The sequence below is a fragment of the Bison bison genome, unplaced genomic scaffold, assembly GCF_000754665.1.
Source record: "Bison bison bison isolate TAMUID 2011002044 unplaced genomic scaffold, Bison_UMD1.0 scf7180017864239, whole genome shotgun sequence".
NCBI classification, from domain to species: Eukaryota; Metazoa; Chordata; class Mammalia; order Artiodactyla; family Bovidae; genus Bison; species Bison bison.
This window is the reverse complement of record NW_011494811.1, coordinates 5,816,021-5,837,053: the sequence shown is the minus strand read 5'-3', so window position 1 is coordinate 5,837,053 and position 21,033 is coordinate 5,816,021. Positions and strand designations below refer to the sequence as shown.

Genomic DNA, 21,033 nt, shown 5'->3' with positions numbered 1-21,033 from the left:
CAGCTGCATATAAGTTAAATAAGCAGGGTGACAATATACAGCCTTGACGTACTCCTTTTCCTATTTGGAACCAGTCTGTTGTTCCATGTCCAGTTCTAACTGTTGCTTCCTGACCTGCATATAGGTTTCCCAAGAGGCAGGTTAGGTGGTCTGGTATTCCCATCTCTTTCAGAATTTTCCACAGTTTATTGTCATCTACACTGTCAAAGGCTTTAGCATAGTCAGTGAAGCTGAAGTAGATGTTTTTCTGGAATTCTTCTGCTTTTTCTATGATCCAGCAGATATTGGCAATTTGATCTGTGGTTCCTCTGCCTTTTCTAAACCAGCTTGTCCATCTGGAATTTGTTGGTTCACATACTGTTGAAACCTAGCTTGAAGGATTTTGAGCATTACCTTGCTAGCAAAATTCAGACTTAAATTAAGAAAGTATGGAAAACTGCTAGGCCATTCAAATAGGACCTAAATCAGATCTCTTGTGATTATACAGTGGAAGTGACAAATACACCCTGAGCTGCCCATTATATCTATCATGCATCTTTGTTTCCAGCTGATAAAAGATGAATATCGTTTCCATTCCATCCAGTTTTCCATTTTGTTCTATACATAATAGAACAAGTCCTTCAATATTCCAAGTACATTTATGGATTGTTGTTACCAAACTAAACATGGATCTGCTCACCTGACATGGAGCAAATCCATGTAGGGATGCTGGACTGTGGTGAAGAAAAGTACAGCATTCATTGTAGGACACTAAGCAAGGAGAACAGACACCTCATGCTCAAAGGCCCGAACCCACCAGTGGTTTTCTGGGGAGCATTTTTAAAGGCAACATTTGGGGCATGGTTGCAGTTTGTGGACTTGCGTCTATTGGTTGGTGGTGAGGTGACAGGCTGATGTTTCAGGACTCTTAATCCTCAATGATTCTAGCTAATCTAGGGTCTGTGTGCCTGTGGTCACCATCCTCCACCTGGGCGAGGGGCTTAGTTTTTGCCAAACAACTCAAACATATGCATCAGATTGCTATATATATCCCCTGAGGAGGAACTAGGGCTCTGCTTAATAATCATTACTTTACTTGTTGCTTTTGCTTTATTTCTGCATTCCCTCATATCCTACTTAGTAACTGTTTTAAGTCTGTTCCTTGGGACTTAGAAGGCCTAGGAGTTGTTGTTTAGTTGCTAAGTCATCTCCAACTCTTTGGCAACCCCATGGTCTGCAGCCCACCAGACTCCTCTGTTCATGGAATTCTCCCAGGCAGGAATACTGGAGTGACCATTTCCTTCTCCAGGGGATCTTCCCACCCAGGGGTCAAACCTGCATCTCCTCCATTGGCAGGCACATTCTTTACCACTAGCCCCAAGGCCTAGGAGACTAAAGCCTTTTTCTACAAACAAATGAGGGACAGAGAGGGGCTTTACTACCCAGGAGGACTCTGCAGGGTCCTACTCAGTCCCCCTTTTATTTGATAATTCCTTAATCCCAAGGGAAACATGAGTGGGACAAGAAAAGAATACAGGTTTGGATAGAGAAGTTAATCATACCTTAGCAGGGAAACTTGGTTGTAGGGGCACTCAATTTCACTAGGTAAAACTAGTTATCAGAAAGATGAGTCTGAATTTTAGCTACTCAGACATTAGGAAAATAATGATGCTGATTTAAGTAGAAAGTAATATGGGCATTAGAAAATCTCCTTAGGTTTATTGAAAGACTAAATCCATATGACTCACTAATGGTAGAACATCTCCAAAGTTTTATCAAAGTAGAATACAAAATAGAACAAGATATAATTTCTTATATCTTTATGACATGTATTCCTACCCATCTTGTTCGATGTTGCTTTTCCTTTAGCCACACTATTTTTGCAGATTTTGCAGGCCTAGACTAGAGGTCAGCAAAGTACTGCCCTCCAGCCAAATTCAGATCAACTGTTGCTGAGTCACTTCAGTTGTGTCCAACTCTTTGTGACCCCATGGACTATAGCCCACCAGGCTTCTATGTCTGTGGGATTTTCCAGCAAGAATACTAGAGTGAGGTACTATCTCCTTCTTCAGGGGATTGTTTGCACTCAGGGACAGAACCCACAACTCCTGCATTGACAGGCAGATTCTCTACCACTGAGCCACCAAGGAAGTCCCAATGTTTATTATATCTACCCTATTCCAGGTGAACATCATGAGAAATATTTCCTCACTGCTCTCATCAGGTGTCATAGTTGTAGAGACTGCACACACAGTGATGTCCTCCATGCCTGCCCTGCAATAAAAAGGGCACCCCTACCTCTCTCAACTGGTGTTACAGTTGCAGAGACTTTGGACAAAGCCTTGTTCACCATCACCACACTGCAATAATGGGGCAGTTCCTGTTTCCCTCCCATCTAGAGTAGAGGAAAGATTATGAAGAGAAGGGAGTTAGATAAACAGATTTCCTACAATCTGTGTTTAAAACCCTGGGAAGACCTCTAAAAGTGATCAGAATCAATATAGAAAAAGGTTTGAGAACTGAGCTCTGGTGTGGTAGCCATCAGGCTTCAAACTGGCCTCTGGGTAGTCCACAAGTGGAGCAGAACAAAACACTGAAAAGGCATTAACAATTAAATTGACATTTGAGCCACAGCTCATAAAGGTGAGCTTGGAGTCCAAAACAGTTTGCCTACTAAACTAGGTGATTTAAATAGCAGAGTCAGAACATAATACTCATCATCATACCAAGAACCAGGAAAACCATAATTCACATGACGGAAGATAATCAGCAGACATCACACTGAGATGACACAGATGTTGGAACTACCTGACAAGGATTTTAAAGATGCTATAGTAATGAAAATGCTCCAAAAAGCTATTACAGGCTCGAAACAAGTGAAAACATTTAAAGTCTCGGTAAAGAAATAGATTATATATAAAAAAAATCAAGTGGAAATTTTAGAACTGAAAAATATAATAACCTAAGTAAAAAACTGGCTCATTGTAGAATAGCAGTAACAGGGAAGAATGACTGCACTTTAAGTTAGATCAATAGAAATTATCCACTATGACGACAGAGAGAATAAAGATTTTTTAGAAAGTAAACAGGGCCTCAGGGACCTGTGGGCAATAACAGCGACAACAAAAATTGTACGTTTGTATCTTACGATTGAAGCAGTGATTTGAAAACTTCCTAAATTTGGTAAAGCCCTAAAGGGAAAAACCCAAAGTAATGTATTCCCAGACACTTCATAAGTAATTTGCTGAAAACTAAGACAAAGAGAAAATTCTTCAGAGCAACTAGAGAAAAGCATTTTATTAGCTACAATGCTTCTGAATCAGAAAACATGGAAGCCAGAAGTGGTAAGATATTTTTAAAGTGTCAAAATGAAAGAACTAACAACCCAGAATTCTTCATGCAGTTAAAATATAAGATGATATAAAGACATTTTCAGATGAAGGAAAACTAAGAGAGTTTTTTGCCAGCAGACTTGCTCTAGAAAAGGAAATTCTTCAGACAGAAAATGATAACAGAAAGAAACTTGGACTGTCAGGAATTTTAAAAAAAAAGTACAAATGAGAGAGTGGATGTAGGGTAAATGACTGGTTTGCTCCCCTTATATTTGTAAAATGTTTGATGGTGAAAATCAAAATTTATAACATTGCCTATTATAGTTTTCAATGTATATAAAGGTAACTTTTTTTCATTCTCAGTTTTTCCTGAGATATAAAGGTAATTTTTAAGAAAACTGTACCATAAAAGAGGAGCGATAAAGGGAGCTAAAAGTTAGTAGGATTTCTGCATTCCACTTGAAATAGTAAAATGTTGGTATGAGTAGACTATAATAAACTTTGTGTACATAAACTATAATACCCAGTGCTGCTATTTAAAATACTCTATGACAAGATGTACTTTAAAAAAAAAAAACACTATAGACAAGTCAATATTGAATACTAAAAGAGGTTCAGAGCATGCACAGGAAAGCAGAAATAGGTGTTGGATTTTGTCAAGTGCTTCTTCATACTAATTAGTGTTAATTAAACTGTTAATGGTTATATTGAGTCAATTTGGAATATTAACCAGCTTTGCTTTCCTAGAATAACCCTACTTGGTCATGATATATATGTGTGTGTGTGTGTGTGTGTGTGTGTGTGGATAAATGATAAAAAATATTTTGAAATATGAATATTTAATATAAATAGAATCATACAATATGTGACCTGTCTGCTTCTTTCACTTGGCATAATATTTTCAAGTTTCATACATGCTGTAGCTTGTTTTAGTATTTCATTCCTTGTATGGATATTCCAGTATTTGTCCATTCATTTGTTGATGGACCTTTGGGCTGTTTCTGCCTTTTGTTATTTGAGTACTGCTAAGACATGCCTCTACATGTATTTGTTTGAGTATCAGTTTTCAGTTCTTTGAGAATATACTTATGAGTGGGCAGTTGATTTTTGAGAGGGGTGCAGAAGCAGTTCAAGGTAGGAAGCATAGTCTTTTCAATGAATGATGTTGAAATATTGGACACCTCATAAGCAAAAAATCACCCTTGACCTAAACCTCACACTCTACTTAAAATTACTTAACTCAAAATGGATAGTAAATCTGACAGATAAAATAAATGTGATATGTCAAACTATAAAGCTTTCTATATGTGAAACTATAAAAAAAAACTTAGGAATAAATCTTTATAACTTAGGCTAAAAAGTTCTTAAACATGACACCAAAATGGTTCATAAAAGAAAAAGAAATAAAGCGGACTTTATAAAAATTAAAAACTTTTGATCTGGGAATGTGACCCTTGAAAGAAGATGAAAAGGCAAGCCATAGACTAGGAGGAAGTCTGCAAATCACATGTCCAAGAAAGGTCTTGTATCCAGAATGTATTAAGAACATTCTAATGTCAATAATCAGAAACAGTTCAGTTTAAAAAAATGGGTAAAAGTTTTGGACAAGTTTACCAAAGAGTAAATATGAATGACAAATAAGCACATTAAAAGGTGTTTAAATCATTAACTATTTTTAAAAATGCAACTTAACAATACAATGAGATACCATTACATACCTATCAGAATGGCTAAACTAATGCTGAGCAGCTAGCCCTCTCATAGATTCTTCATGGGAATGTAAAATGGTAGAACCATTCTGGGAAACAGTTTGACAGTTTGCTGTAAACTTAAACTTGACCTTATCGTGTGATTCAGCAATCATACTGCTGTACACTCATCCTAGAGAAATGAAAACTCATGGACACACAAAAATGTATATACTCACATACACGGCAACTTAATTGTAATGATCAAACCTTGAAAACAACCCACATGTCTTTCAGTGGGTAAATTAACTGTGGTACATTCCACATAACAGAATACTACTCAGCAATAAAAGAGAATGAACTATTGAGGCACACAGTAACTTGGATGGATCGCAAGAGCGTTATGCTAAGTGATAAAAAGAGATCATTGGTTCTGGAGATTAAGGTTTGAAGAAGGGTGTGACTCTAAAGGGGATAATGTACAAGGATTTTTTTGTGTTGATGAAACAGTTTGTGTACTGATTATGGTAGTAGTTACATGAGTCTGTGTAGGTTTTGAAAGTACTACACCAAAAAACAAATAAACAAACAAAAAAGGTGTGCATGTAAAAACCAGTGGAACCAAATAATATCTGTTTTTGTTGTTATTCAGTCGCTCAGTTGTGTCTGACTTTGCAACCCCATGGACTGCGGCATGCCAGGCTCCTATGTCTTTCACTGTCTCCCGCAATTTGCTCAAACTCATGTCCATTGAGCCAGTGATGCCATCCAACCATCTCATCCTCTGTCACCCTCTTCTGCTGTCCTCAATCTTTCCCAGCATCAGGGTCTTTTTTCAGTGAGCTGGCTTTTCACATCAGGTGGCCAAAGCGTTCGAGTTTCAGTGTGAGTCCTTCCAATGAATATTAAGGTTGATTTCCTTTAGGATTGACTAGTTTGATCTTGCAGTCCAAGGGACTCTCAAGAGTCTTCTCTGGCACCACAGTTCGAAAGCATCAATTCTTCAGTGCTCAGCCTTCTTTATGGTCCAGCTCTCACATCCATATATGGGAAAAACCATAGCTTTGACTTTATGGACCTTTGTCAACAAAATGATGTCTCTGTTTTCTAATATGCTATCTAGGTTTGTCATAGCTTTTCTTCCAAGGAGCTAGCATTTTTAATTTCAGGGACCATCTGCAATGATTTGGGAGGCCAAGTAAATAAAGTCTGTCACTGTTTCCATTTTTTCCCATTTTCCCCCCATCTATTTCCCATGAAGTGATGGGACCAGATGCCGTGATCTTAGTTTTCTGAATGTTGAGCTTTAAGCCAAATTTTCACTCTCCTCTTTCACTTTCATTAAGAGGCTCTTTTAGTTCCTCTTCACTTTCTGCCATAAGGGTGGTGTCATCTGCATATCTGGGGAGGTTATTGATATTTCTCCCCGCAATCTTGATTCCAGCTTATGCTTCATCCAGCCTGGCATTTCGCATGATGTACTCTGCATGTAAATTAAATAAGCAGGGTGACAATATACAGCCTTGATGTACTCCTTTCCCAATTTGGAACCAGTCTGTTGTTCATGTCCGGTTCTAACTGTTGCTTCTTGACCTTCGTACAGGTTTCTCAGGAGGCATGTAAGGTGGTCTGGTATTCCTGTCTCTCTTAAAAATCTATTTTGTAGTTAATAATGTTGTTTAACATCAGTTTCCTGATGTTGATAATCAGGAATTCGGTGTTGTGGTTAAATAAGATGTTTTCTTTGAGGAAAGCTGTGTGGAAGGTTCACAGTAACTACTGTTTTTGCAATCTATTGTGAGTCTTAAATTATTTACAAATAAACATCAAAAGATGTAGAGTTAAAGATTTTCAAAAGTAAAGAAAATAACATGAATTGGTTAGAGCACTGTTATACTGAGGCAGTGAGAAAAGTGATCTAAAGAGGTTTTTTAATTAAAATAATAATAGCTAAGGATTTCAAAGAAATTTTAATCTGCTAATAGTAGATTCTCAGTGCTTGGCCAGCTACATGGAAAAGTGGGACAAAGCCTCTATCCAGGAGAAGTAGTAGCAAGATTTGACATCTGGTTTAATTATTGTTGATGGTTTGATTTAAAAATCAGTGAGGGACAAGTGCTGTAAGTATCGTTTCTACCCCGAAGAATGGCATTTTGCAGAATGTACAGTGTTAAGTTATTCTTTTATTTAAAACAAAATAAAGCCTTTGCACAAGAACAAAATTCCAGCTACTGTTTCTCTTTTGTGTCTGCTAATCTATTTTAGTTTTGAATACTATATAAGACACAGCTAACCTTTCTGGAGCTTGCCTTTATTTTTATCCTTCTTTCCCCTTCTTCCCTCCTCTTTTCCCTCTCCTACCCCATTCCCTCAGCCCTGTATATACCCTCCTTCTCTCTTCCCTCCCTCTCTCTCCTCTCTCTTCCCTTCTCCTTTTCTCTTCCCCCTTTCACATACTACTGCCTTCTCCCTCTTTTTCCCCCCTTCCCTCTTTTTTTTTTTTTTTGTAGAGACTATCTGCCAGTATGAGGAAAGCCCCATAAGTCTTGTTAAGTAAAATAATGGTGGATGGAAGGGCTTTCCGAAATTCGACCTTAATTTTGTAAAGCGTGCTAGTTTTAACCTGACCAGTTCAATTGGTTCTGAGACCTGGGAATCAAGCTGTCAACTTAGGAAGAAATATTGAAGGTACTTGAGGAAATTCATTTTCTATGCATTCATGTAGGATTGGCAGAATCAGGCTCCTCAGATAACAACTTTTCCTCTCTAGCCTTGGAGGGAGTTGTGTTTACATTCGATTTTGAATGAGAGAATTAAGCTTGGATGCATCTCATTCCTTCTGTCTTTCCTCCGTGGCCCTATGGAAGCAGACAGTGTTCCTAAGTTGCTCTGGTGTACCGAACTTGACACAGAGGTCTTTTAGGGACTATCTGGAATACCCAGAGGTGACAGAACACTGTCTCGGAGACTATCAGTGGAAGAAATTCTCCACTTTGTTGCTTTCTGCTGGATCTATAGAATTTCCGTCTTTTTAAAGATGATTTTCAGACATTCGATAGAGATTTCTAGGCAAAGGGCAAAAGTTTAAAAAATGCATTTAAAGTAAGCCAGTTACTGGCTTTACTTATCAAGAAGAGCTTTTCTCTTCTATAACCATGTAATAACTACCTACCTTTTGCTTCAATCCATCAGGATAACAGTCTGTAAACTATGTATCTTGATCTGTTACTCTTAAAACATTATGAAACACCCACAGGGAAATTGATTTCCTGAAGCACTGGGTGGCCTACTTGTGAGTAAGCTAGTTTTTTCCTTACTATTAATATTTACAACAGATTGTTCTTCTCTGTGTGTGTGAGCTCAGTCCTTTCCAACTCTTTTCAGGCATATAGAGCGTAGCCCTCCAAGATCTTCTGTCCATGGAATTTTCCAGGCAAGAATACTGGAGAGGGTTGCAATTTCCTACTCCAGGGGATCTTCCCTACCCAGGGATCAAACCCATGTCTCCTGCATTGGCAGGCGTCTAGAGGTGTGAAAAGCACATCTTAATACTACTTTAACTTTGCTATGAAAATATTCTTAATACGTTAAAAGACAGTGATTTCTGGTGTTGGCTTTTGAAAATGAGAATGCTTTTTAACTTTCTCTTTCATGGTTAACTATGCCCAGAGTCTTTATTTTAATTACCACTATGCAGTACTTTAATTCCGCTGTTAGCTTCATTACGTTCTCTGCTTTGGTTTCTGAAAATAATTTTAGAGAAATAAAACCAAATTGTTCCAATAAAATGAAGTGTTTTTACCACACTATTAATGAATCTTTTCTTCATTACCACCACAAACCTAGATGTTGCAAATGTTTTTAAATAAGCAAATTAAAAACTATTTTGTATTGTGATTATAGTAAACAAAGAGCACAATAAAATTTAACTTACCTGACTCAATTCTCTAGTTTTTACTGACCTTTCTTTATTGGAAATAGCTATCTGTCATTCAGTTCCTCCCTATGGAAGTAATGTTATTAGAGAGAAACTGGAAGGATTCCCAGGGTTTTGATTCTTAAGTGTAAGACTTGAAACTGTAAAACTAATAGAAGAAAAAAGAGGGGAAAAGCTCTGACATTGGTCTTGGCAGTGATTTTTTTCAGATATGACACCATAAGCCTAAGAAACAACAACAACAAATCAATAATGAGACTATATAAAACTAAACTTCTGCACATCAGAAGACATATGAGGAGTCTACAGGTATAAGCAAAGGTGCTCAATATTCCTAATCATTAGGAAAATGCAAGTCAAAACCACGATAAGCCAAATCACCTTATAGTTGTTAGAATGGCTATAATCAAGAAAGACAAAAGATAGTGAATGTTATGGAGTATGTGGAGAAAAGAAAACCTTTATACCCATCCCTGTTGGTGGAAATGTAAATTGGTAGAGCCATTATGGAAAACAAGATGTTCCTCAAAAAATTAAAAATAGAACTACCATATGACTCCAGCAATCCCACTTCTGAGTATGTATCTGAAGAAAATAAAATCAGTGTCTCAAAGAGATACTTGTACACACATGTTCATTTCATCATTATTCACAGTAGCCAAGATATGGAAACAACCTATGGTTCTGTCAGTGGATGAAGGGATAGAGAAAGTGTGTGTGTGTACAAACAGCAATGGAATGTTATTCAGCCATAGTAAAAAAGAGAAAATCCTGCTATTTACAACAACATGGAAGAACCTGGAGGACACTATGGTAAATGAAATTTGACACACAAAGACAAATACTACGAATACTCACATATATGAGCAATCTAAAAAACTCAAATTCATGCAAGCAGAGAGTGGAACAGTAGTTACCAAGGTCAGGAAGGTGGGGAAAATGGAGATGTTCACCAGATGGTACAAAGGTTCAGTTACGTGGGATGAACAAGTTCTAAAGAGTTAATGCACAGCATGGTAACTGTAGTTGTTAATAATAACACTGTATTGTGTACTTGAAATTTGCTAAGAGAGTTGATCTTAACTGTTCTCCTCACCAAAAACCAAATTATAACTGTGTGAGATGATGGATATGTTAATTAGTTTAACTTTGGCGATCATTTCAGTTTTTACATATTTTAAAGCAGCCTATTGTACACCTTAAATATATTCAGTTCTTATTTGTCAAGTAGACATTCATAAAGCTGAGAAAACAATGACCAGTGAAGTGCTGTGAGCCCACCCTTTCCACTGCATCTTTTGTTGAAGGCTTCATGGGGAGGGGACAAATAAGAGCACTGAGCGATGGGTCAAGACCTGAATTCTAAATTTTGGCTTGCCACCTGTTAGTATATTTTTGTGACAATGGATTTGACATCACCTTTGTCTTGTACATGCAGTCCTGTTGAACTAACAGTTAGTGAGCACTTACTCTTTGCAAGAGATGCCTGGAGATATTATATCCAGTTTATTTTGACTAAATGCTTTTGTTTGTTGTTGATTTAGCCTTTTTCTTCAGTGTTTTGGTCCAGGAAATTACACTGTGACTGGAAAATTTTCCTCTGAAGAGGCTTTTATTTGTATAGAAAATCTAAATAATCTTGGCAAAAGGTTTTATCTGTGATTTAAAAGCCATAGAATTGATACTGTTTTGTAATATTACATCAATTCTCGATTACTACTAATTTATTAAGTGAAGGAAGTAGAAATCTCTCAATCCTAGCAGTGCCTAAGTTATATAATAATGCTTATGGTTTACTAGTTAATTCAAAATTATTCTTTTTTTTAGCAAAATAGAAATTGAACTGGCTTCCTAATTAAACTGGCTCTTCACATCCCAGAGTGACTATTTTTGTGTTGTAACCCAAGTAAATCAAGTATTTTAGCATTTGATGGTGCCTTCAGTGAATTAGTAATCATTTAGGCTTAAGAGATGCTGCTTCCTTTAATATATTGTATTAGTTAGAGGAATATTGATTTAAATATGCTTCCCAATGTTTATTTACAGGACAGTGAAAGCAAATGCAGATTTCAGTTCTGTTGAGATAGGGTCATTCTTAGAAACTAACAGTGTCAGAAGAAATGCCTCAGGTAGTGTTTAAAAAAAAAAAAAAAAAGAGCTGAACAAAAGGAATACAGAAGAACTCTGTTTTATCTCAAGTCCTTATTTCTTATATGTACTATGGTGACAGCTTTACTGCAGAATTATAACTGTAAAATTGTTACATAACATTGTTAGCTGATAAGGGCCTGTGATTGGGCCACCTCATAGCACTAAATACAAATAGAACAGCATTTATCCAGTGTGAAGTAATGTCTCTTGAGATTATGAGGATAAATGAGATAGTATGTTTGAATTAGCTTTGAGTGTATACATGTGTTTTAGTCTCATATTATCTCTGAGATAGAAGGAGGTGAGCAGGGAGCAGTTATGGGGAGAGGTAATTTTTATCTCAATTATACATTACCAAATTGAAGCAAAAAATCACAAAACTGAATTCATAACAGAGCTTGAATTAGGAAAAAAACTTGTATCTTAAACCTCTCTGTAGTTCTTCAAGTAGAACACGATATCTTAAGTAATTTTGAAAAATTTTCCTCCTATTCTAAAACTTAAATAGCATCACCATTGAAAGAAGCAAGAATACATGTGTCTGTTGATGAGTCTGATTTTAAGAAGACCTGGTATACAAAACCCTACATTTTAAATATAATTTATAGAGTTTGTAAAGTAATTTCACTTTGCCCTTCACAATTATTCTTTGCATTATGGACTATCATTGAATAATGGAAAAAGTACATTTACTTAGCATTTCAAAAACACAATAAATTATATGTTAAAGGTTTATTTTAAATGCAGTTTTATTCATAACCCTTTCAGTCCAACTGAAAGTGATTTTTCTGTTCCTTAATTCCTTGTTTACCATGATCTTAAAACATTTAAATTGTCTACTATTGTGGTTATTTATGTGTAGAATTTCTTATTCTATTGGATTGTCATACATATCCCATGTTTCCTTGTATACATTTAGTGCTTAATAAATATTTATTAAATGAACAAAGTTTCACCTATACTTGATCACTCAGTGATAATCAAGGCAAAAGGAGGGAGAAGTAAGACTATCTCCCAGGGGACTTATGGGGGAACATTTTCATTCTATATTTCCCCATCTCCCACTCACCAACAAGAATTGCTTCTTAGTGAGCCTCTATCTGCTGGAAGTGTATCATATTCCAAGTGTGTGTATGTGGTGTGTGTGTGAGAGAGAGAGAGAGAGAGAGAGAAAGGGAGATTGGGAGGGAATGAGAGAGGGAGAGATGAGTGGAGGGAGCAGCGTAAAACCATAAGGAGGGGAAAAAGCAAAAGAATTACAGCGTAGAACAGAATTATCTGCCTGCATTTTGGCATTTCTAGTAGAGAAATATAGAAGAGAGTGCATTAGGCACACAAGAAGCAAACAAAAAACAGATTTTATCATCAGAAATAGCTACCCTGATAAAATGATAACATGATTAAAGTAAAGCTTTTAGTAATGAAGCCCTTCTCTATATTCTTGCTTACGAATAATACAGACACACTTCAAGTGTTTTGCAGACATCACCAGAAAAGTCTAAAATGAGGATCAGTGGTAACTGACAAAGTCTGTTTGGTAAGAAATTTGGAGATTATGTATATGAATGTATGTATGTATAACAATGGCTCTGTTTCACGTTTATAGAATTCCATAAATCTCTGTTGCTACTTCGTAACAGTGGTGGATAACAAAGACTTAGCTCTGATGATGGGTTTTCTTACATAAGGTTCCTTTCCATTAGAATAAGTCCCTATCCATCTCAGAGTTGTTGCTTTGTTTACCTATTATATATCTGCCTTTTTTTTTCCCTAGATATTAGAACATAAACTTTTTCTGTTTCTTGCTATCTCTCTCTTTTTTATGAATATTTTATGAATAAGACCCTTTGAATTTTGCAGACTTTTAAATATCATTTTGGTTAAAAAAAAAAATGGGCTATAGCTCTGAGTCTTTTCAGTGTTTTGTCTAACTATTATCATTCCAAACAGCCATTCATTTTCTCTTATCACTCTCTGCCTTAGAGTCTTCCATTGGTTATGCGTATATGTAGACCTTTCTCATTCCAGAACCAAACATAATAGACTTTTTTCCTTTTCTCTGTGTTATCTTTGACATTACAGAAAGATTTAATATATTCTGTCACCAGCTTACTTGGAGACACATTAAGACTCTTGAAATACGCTTCATTTCATAAATTATCCTCTTTTCCTTAGACTTCAGTTCTTGAAACATTGGGTTCTAATTAAACTCTTTTCTCAAGAAATACAGGTATATTTTTTAATGTAGATGTGAGTCTTCTTTTCAGCAAAAAAAAATCTACAGTTTGAAAACTAAACATCAGATGTTTTAATTATTGTATTCCTTTACTCTCTTTTTTCCTTAAAAAAAATTAAAACTAATATAAGATATAATACGGAAAACTGGTTGTGAGGTATGTGGGATCTCTGTACTAACTTTGCAATAATTCTGTACATCTCAAAGCAGTTGTAAAAGAAAATGTTTATTGAAAAATATGTGAAGGACATTTTCATTCATATGAATTTCAGGAATATTCAGGGTGTTTTATTTCTTACAAATCATGAAAAACCTAACAAATGTCAATACTCTTTGCACTCTTAACTGTTGAATTAATAATAAAGCTTTGGATCAGTTTGAGAACATTATTTACTCCCAGATCCTTGTATAATATTGTAAGAGAGTAAATGATGAATTGGTCTCCCAACATCAGACCCCCTCTGTTCCTCTCAAATCTTCCGTGGCTGAAGTGGGAATCTTTACAGCCTGAGGAGTCTGTCCTTGAGTTCAGTCTCAAGCGAAGAGAATCAGCCGCTCTAGAACTTGATTGAGGAAACAGCATTGACCACATCTTGCTGAATTTTATTTGGGCTTTCTTGAATTCTTAAGGGCTCTAACTCTTTACAAGACCCTTGATGATATAGGTTCTTCTTTGATCTGAAAGGACTAGCGTACAGTGGCACATCTGAATATGAAAGATAATTCTGAAAGTAATTGTGTGTTGCATTTTCCCTTCTCAGCTTTTTTTTTTCCCCGAATCATTTTATAGCCTAATCATCCTAGCTTTTGTTTCTAGGGCTCTACTTGACATGACAAGTGTGATGATGACATGACAAGATGATGTCCCTAGAAAATAGTTGTAGATTTGTGGTTTGGCAACTGCTTTATTAAAGGCTGATATAAATTGAGAACTGATTACCTTGCTTATTGCTATGTGGAAGAAAAGATGCTGTTCCTAAAAGTACCCGTTCTTTCTCTCCCGGACCTGCAGACAGAACAGCTTGAAAATTTTCTCAGGCTAAGGAGTCCTTGTCAAAACAGATTTTTATTTGAAGAACTAAGCTGCCTAGGGTATTTACAGATAGCCCAAATGAAATACGATGGGGTTGATGCCTTAGAATGGGAAAAAAGAATTTTTCACATTTGCTTAACCCCACTGGACCCCACTGGACCCATTGTTAGATAATACAAATAATATTAAAGTGTTTCAACCACTTGCTAGTCATATTAAAGTATGTAAATAAGAAAAAATGGATAGCCTTATTAAAAATTGGCATAACACATTCTCAATATATCTGATATAAAGCATGTTCTACATTTTATTTTGAAAATTACCAGTAGCATCAGTTTTGTTTTCTTAAAGTCCTATGACTGATATTTTTTAACTGTTGAACTCATATCCTTTTACAGTATTCAGTGACTTTACTTCTATAATGAAAAAGTCCATTTTGTTAGTGACATCTTGAAATCTGGAATAGGTAGAATTATTAGATAAATTATAGTTTTTCCTTTAAGATAATTTGAGTTTCATCTGTGAAGGTAATAAGCTCAGAATGCTGAAGTGCAGCTGGAGTAAATGAACTATTTTGCTCCTTTTATAAAGATTTCAATGTGTGCAACTTTGAATGCAAAGAGAATCATACTTGCATGTTCCGAGTGATAGAGAAGTGAAAGAGAATTATTATTTTTTTTATGTAACTGCTTAATTTCACATTTGTTGGTGATGTTACTGAAGTAACTGGTCTTTTTCACTGCCATCTCCCAAAGTATGCACATAAAATTTTCAGTGGATTCTGTGAAATCTAATCTTAAAAACTAAATGCCTTGCTTAATAAGATATACTGGACTGGTCCTGGCTTATTATATTGATTTTTGACAGTTGCCACCTATAAAGAGGAGTTAACCTCTCCATACAGTTTATTGTTGCCTTTGTTTCTCTTCCTTACTGACAGAATCCCAAGGACTGCAGCAAAGCCAAGAAGCTGGTGTGTAATATCAACAAAGGCTGTGGCTATGGCTGTCAACTCCATCATGTGGTCTACTGCTTCATGATTGCATATGGCACCCAGCGAACACTCATCTTGGAATCTCACAATTGGCGCTATGCTACTGGAGGATGGGAAACTGTGTTTAGACCTGTAAGTGAGACCTGCACAGACAGATCTGGTGTCTCCACTGGACACTGGTCAGGTAAGAAGCCTGTGCAACTTGTCATCTCTCTGTGTTGAACTACTGCATAACCAAGTTATCGGATTTCTACTTACAACCTTATGGATCTTAGTATTTTTCCTCTGCATTGTGAATACCATACATTATCCAGATAAAATCTAGAATAGTAATATTTTATTCACAAAGTGTTTCATGATAAATGTCTTATTTTTTGGCCACACCACCCAGCATGCAGGAATCTTAGTTCCCCAACCAGGAATTGAACCTGTGCCCTCTGCCATGGAAGTGCAGAGTCCTAATCACTGGATTACCAGGGAATTCCCTCATGATCAGTTTCATCTCTAATGTTCATTTTTATCTGGATCTAGCAAAATCACTAAGTTTTTTCAAGGAACATAATTTATTCTTTCAATGATGATGATGTACCTTCTCTTTTTGGGGTGGTTTCACATTATTGTACTCATTTGATCCTTGTAATTATAACATAGATTGCTGGTTCTCAGACTTCAGCATGCATGAGAATTATCTGGAAAGCTTATTAAAATACTATTTTCTGATTCAGTAAGCCTGAGACAGGGCCTAAAATTTGTATTTCTGACAAAGTTTCCAGGTTCAGGGACCATACTATGACAACCACCTCGACAGTGAAGGTACCTTTATCTCCATTCTATAGTTGAGGACAATGAAGCCTAATTTGTTTATGTGATTTTAATTTTATTCAGGAAACATTTAATGAGGAACAGTATGTTTAAGGTACAATGCTAGGCATGAGAAGAGATGCAAAGACGAGCAAGAAATTTCTCTCCGAGGACTTGGTGATAGAAGGGATAGAGTATAGATAGAGTTTCTTGCCACTAGTCTTTTATTTTTTCTACAGTGATGATCTTTAAGTAAGGTCCAAAGTTGGGCTGCCTTTGTTAAAATCTTTGCTGTATCTTTTTGTAATCTTGGGCAAGTAAACTTAACCTAGGCCTTCATTTCCTCATCTGTAAAATGAAGAGTAACAATTTACTTACCTCTTTGAGTTGTTGATAGGATTAAGTGCACTAATATGTATAATGCACTTAGCACAGTACCTGACACATAAGCTCAAGTAATTGTTAGATGTCTTTAATAGCCTATATTCATTGAGGGCCAACAGTGTGACATATACGGAACTAAGTGATTAGGTGAAATGCGTAGTAAGTCACTATGCTATCTCTGCACTCACATCTTATGAGAAGTCCAGTATTTTTCAAAATGCTGAGGCATTTCAGTTAATGTAATTTCTTATGGAGCTGAGCACCTTTTTTTCACACATTAAAACACTAGATGTGAAATAAGGAGCTATGTCATTGGCAAAGTGAGTAACTTTAGTTCCTTTGTTTCTTTTTGCCTCCTTTGGGAAATACAGGTAATACTTCACAGAAATGTCAAGAAAGTTAATTGGGTAATTTCTTCTATAAAATGCTTTAAGTTGCTCTATAAAATGTCCTTTATGGATTTAAAGTATCATCTTGTGATATGAATTTTGTCTTCTTTAGGAGCCTTATTCTGTATATCAGCATTTGTTTTTTCTTTGTAGCTCACTTCAAATTTTAAAGTGAACCCCTTAATCTAAAACTTAGCTGAGCTTTAGTTTAAGGTTTCCTCTTCCATTGATCCGGCCTCTCAGGTCATCAGTGGTAAAGAATCTGCCTGCCAGTGCAGGAGACACAGGAGACATTCAATCCCTTGGAGGAGAAGATGGCAACCCACTCCAGTATTCTTGCCTGGAAAATCCCATGACAGAGGAGCCTGGCGGGCTTCAGTCCATGGAGTCACAAAGAGTCGGACATGACTGAGCAACTGAACACACACGCACTTCCATTGATCTGGCCTGTGGTTTATAGCTGGTACAAAAGGATTAGGTGTCAAGGTTAGGGAGATACAGAAAAAGCAACTCTTAACAGTCTCACTGTGGCTAACTTTTCATTTTGTGTACTTAGTTCAGTTTCAAGCTTCTTTGATTGTGGAAGCATATAGCCTTCAAAGAATAAGTTTCAGTATTTCAAAGGAGAGATAACTTTATAAGTAGTAGTCAGTTAATAAAAAAAGTTAAAAGTTAGCCTCACTAGACTTACCAATTTGGTATATAGGTTGGCTATGCCAATATGCTACAAGTAGTTATTTGGTTTGTTTGATTATAATCCTTCCTTATATATTTTGTAGTATGTAGTGGCAACTATTGGAGAAGGCAATGGCACCCCACTCCAGTACTCTTGCCCGGAAAATCCCATGGACGGAGGAGCCTGGTAGACTGCAGTCCATGGGGTCACGAAGAGTCGGACACTTTTGAGCGACTTCACTTTCACTTCTCACTTTCATGCACTGGAGAAGGAAATGGCAACCCACTTCAGTGTTCTTGCTAGGAGAATCCCAGGGACGGCGGAGCCTGGTGGGCTGCTGTCTGTGGGGTCGCACAGAGTCGGACACGACTGAAGCGACTTAGCAGCAGCAACAGCAGTGGCAACTACAGAACATGAAGGCTAAAAATATAAAATATGGAGAAGGGAATGGCAACCCACTCCAGTATTATTGCCTGGAGAATTCCGTGGACAGAGGAGCCTGGTGTGCTACAGTCCATGGGGTCGCAAAGAATTGGACATGACTGAGTGATTGAAACTTTCCCTTTACTTTGAACAATACCTGTTATAGTAGACATGATATTATTGGAAAAGAGTCAATTGTATTTTTATGCATCTAAAAAACAGCAGTTAGAAAATGTAATTACTTTTGCACACAAAATATAATATTCTCAGGAATAATAATTAACAAAAACTAAGGATGACTGTTACACTGGAAATTATAAAGTGCTACAGACAGCCAATAAATACAACCAAAATAAATGGAAAAATATATATATATATATAAAATAGACAACTAATGAGAACTTACTGTATAGCATATGGAAATCTACTTAATGCTCTCTGGTGATGTAAATGGGAAGGAAATCCAAAAAAGGGGGTTATATATCCACATATGGCTGATCACTGTGCTGTACAGCAGAAAATAACATTGTAAAGCAACTGTATGCCAATAAAATATTTTTATGAAAAGGCTTGAATTTGAAACATTCAGAATTTCTTCATGTTACAGTTAAACAGATTTTCAAAATCATCCTTACTTTTTTTATGTGGACTCTTAAGACCTGGTAGATACTAAGTGGCTTATCCACAATCACACAGCTTATAAATGACAGAACTCTGGTTAATACATTCACTCTGCCTACCTCCAGTCTAAGTCCTTCCTAGCATGCTATCGTAAAATGCCTTACCTAGCAGAATAATGATTAAAAGCGTAAAACAGTCTTTAATGTCTGGGAACTAGATAATATGATGAATTTAGTAACTCTATCCTCTTTTCTCCCTCTATCCTGTAACTTTTCCTGAATCTTTCATATAATTTTAGGTACTGAAGAGTTACCGATGGTACTTTCTTCTTAGTCATTTGCTGTCCCTGATTAAAGAAATCATTTCATCGTGGTATCATAGAATTATAATTTTAATTAAATATATCTTTGCTTTTTCACTACAGATACTGTATAAAATCATACTCTTTCTTCATGCTAATGAATTAACCTACGCCTGTTGGACACCTTTAATTAAACTAGTAGTTATTTTCAATGTTCTTTCAGAATTCATTATAAGTAAAATAATTTAGATGCTAATCTTATATCCAAAGGAAGAGGCTTATTTTAGAACTTGGAATACTTTAATTTTTATGAAAGTATGATTGCCATCACTTCTACGTCTGTTTATATACACTATCTATATATGTACCTTTTGAAGAAACCTATTTCTAGAATTGGAGAAATCAGAATGAATTTTAATAAGCTCTTTGACATTAATCCTTCAGTTAACCATAAGTCAACTAAATCTGTTATTGTTCTGACTTGTACAAAGATTTTTAGGATATTATGACACAACTGCCATGAAATTATTACTGTTTTTACCTAGTTGACACGAAGTGCCTGCAGGTGGATTTAGTGATTTCTGTGCAAATATGTCACCAGTATAGGAATTAGTATGCACATTTGATCATTTGAATAGCCAAATCATAGCCCGTTGTAAGTTCAATTCTTTGTTTTTCTCCTTCATTTTTTTATATTTGTGTATGAAACCATACCATTTCTGTCCTTTATCGAGCCCATCTTTGCGTGAAATGTTCCTTTGGTATCTCTGATTTTCTTGAAGAGGTCTCTAGTCCTTCCCATTCTGTTGTTCTCCTCTTATTTCTTTGCACTGATCACTGAAGAAGGCTTTCTTATCTCTTCTTGCTATTCTTTGGAACTCTGCATTCAGATGTTTATATCTTTCCTTTTCTCCTTTGCTTTTCGCTTCTCTTCTTTACACAGCTATTTGTAAGGCCTCCCCAGACAGCCATTTTGCTTTGTTGCATTTCTTTTCCATGGGGATGGTCTTGATCCCTGTCTCCTGTACAATGTCACGAACCTCATTCCATAGCTCATCAGGCACTCTATCAGATCTAGGCCCTTAAATCTATTTCTTACTTCCACTGTATAATCATGAGGGATTTGATTTAGGTCGTACCTGAATGGTCTAGTGGTTTTCCTTACTTTCTTCAATTCAAGTCTGAATTTGGCAATAAGGAGTTCATGGTCTAAGCCACAGTCAGCTCCTGGTTTTGTTTTTGCTGACTGTATAGAGCTTCTCTATCTTTGGCTGCAAAGAATAGAATCAATCTGATTTCGGTGTTGACCATCTGGTGATGTCCATGTATAGAGTCTTCTCTTGTGTTGTTGGAAGAGGGTGTTTGTTATGACCAGTGCATTTTCTTGGCAAAACTCTATTAGTCTTTGCCCTGCTTCATTCCGTATTCCAAGGCCAAATTTGCCTGTAACTCGAGGTGTTTCTTGACTTCCTACTTTTGCATTCCAGTCCCCTGTAATGAAAAGGACATCTTTTTTGGGTGTTAGTTCTAAAAGGTCTTGTAGGTCTTCATAGAACCATTCAACTTCAGCTTCTTCAGCATTACTGGTTGGGGCATAGACTTGGATTACTGTGATATTGAATGGTTTGCCTTGGAAACAAACAGAGATCATTGTGTCGTTTTTGAGATTGCATCCAAGTACTGCATTTCGGACTCTTTGTTGACCATGATGGCTACTCCATTTCTTCTGAGGGATTCCTGCCCACAGTAGTAGATATAATGGTCATCTGAGTTAAATTCACCCATTCCAGTCCATTTCAGTTCGCTGATTCCTAGAATGTCGACATTCACTCTTGCCATCTCTTATTTGACCACTTCCAATCTGCCTTGATTCATGGACCTGACATTCCAGGTTCCTATGCAATATTGCTCTTTACAGCATCAGACCTTGCTTCTATCACCAGTCACATCCACAGCTGGGTATTCTTTTTGCTTTGGCTCCATCCCTTCATTCTTTCTAGAGTTATTTCTCCACTGATCTCCAGTAGCATATTGGGCACCTACTGACCTGGGGAGTTTCTCTTTCAGTACCCTATCATTTTGCCTTTT

At 36.5% G+C, this 21,033-nt stretch overlaps 1 protein-coding gene across 13 annotated transcripts in view; it reads left to right on the top strand.

Moving 5' to 3' along the window:
- Nucleotides 1-21,033, top strand: part of FUT8 (fucosyltransferase 8 (alpha (1,6) fucosyltransferase)) — a 334,040-nt gene that overhangs the window by 250,788 nt on the left and 62,219 nt on the right. For all 13 annotated transcript variants that reach the window (XM_010846753.1, XM_010846746.1, XM_010846750.1 and 10 more), the window contains one exon: nt 15,297-15,534. In XM_010846753.1, coding sequence (XP_010845055.1) covers nt 15,297-15,534 — 238 coding nt within the window. The remainder of the gene's footprint in view (nt 1-15,296; nt 15,535-21,033) is intronic.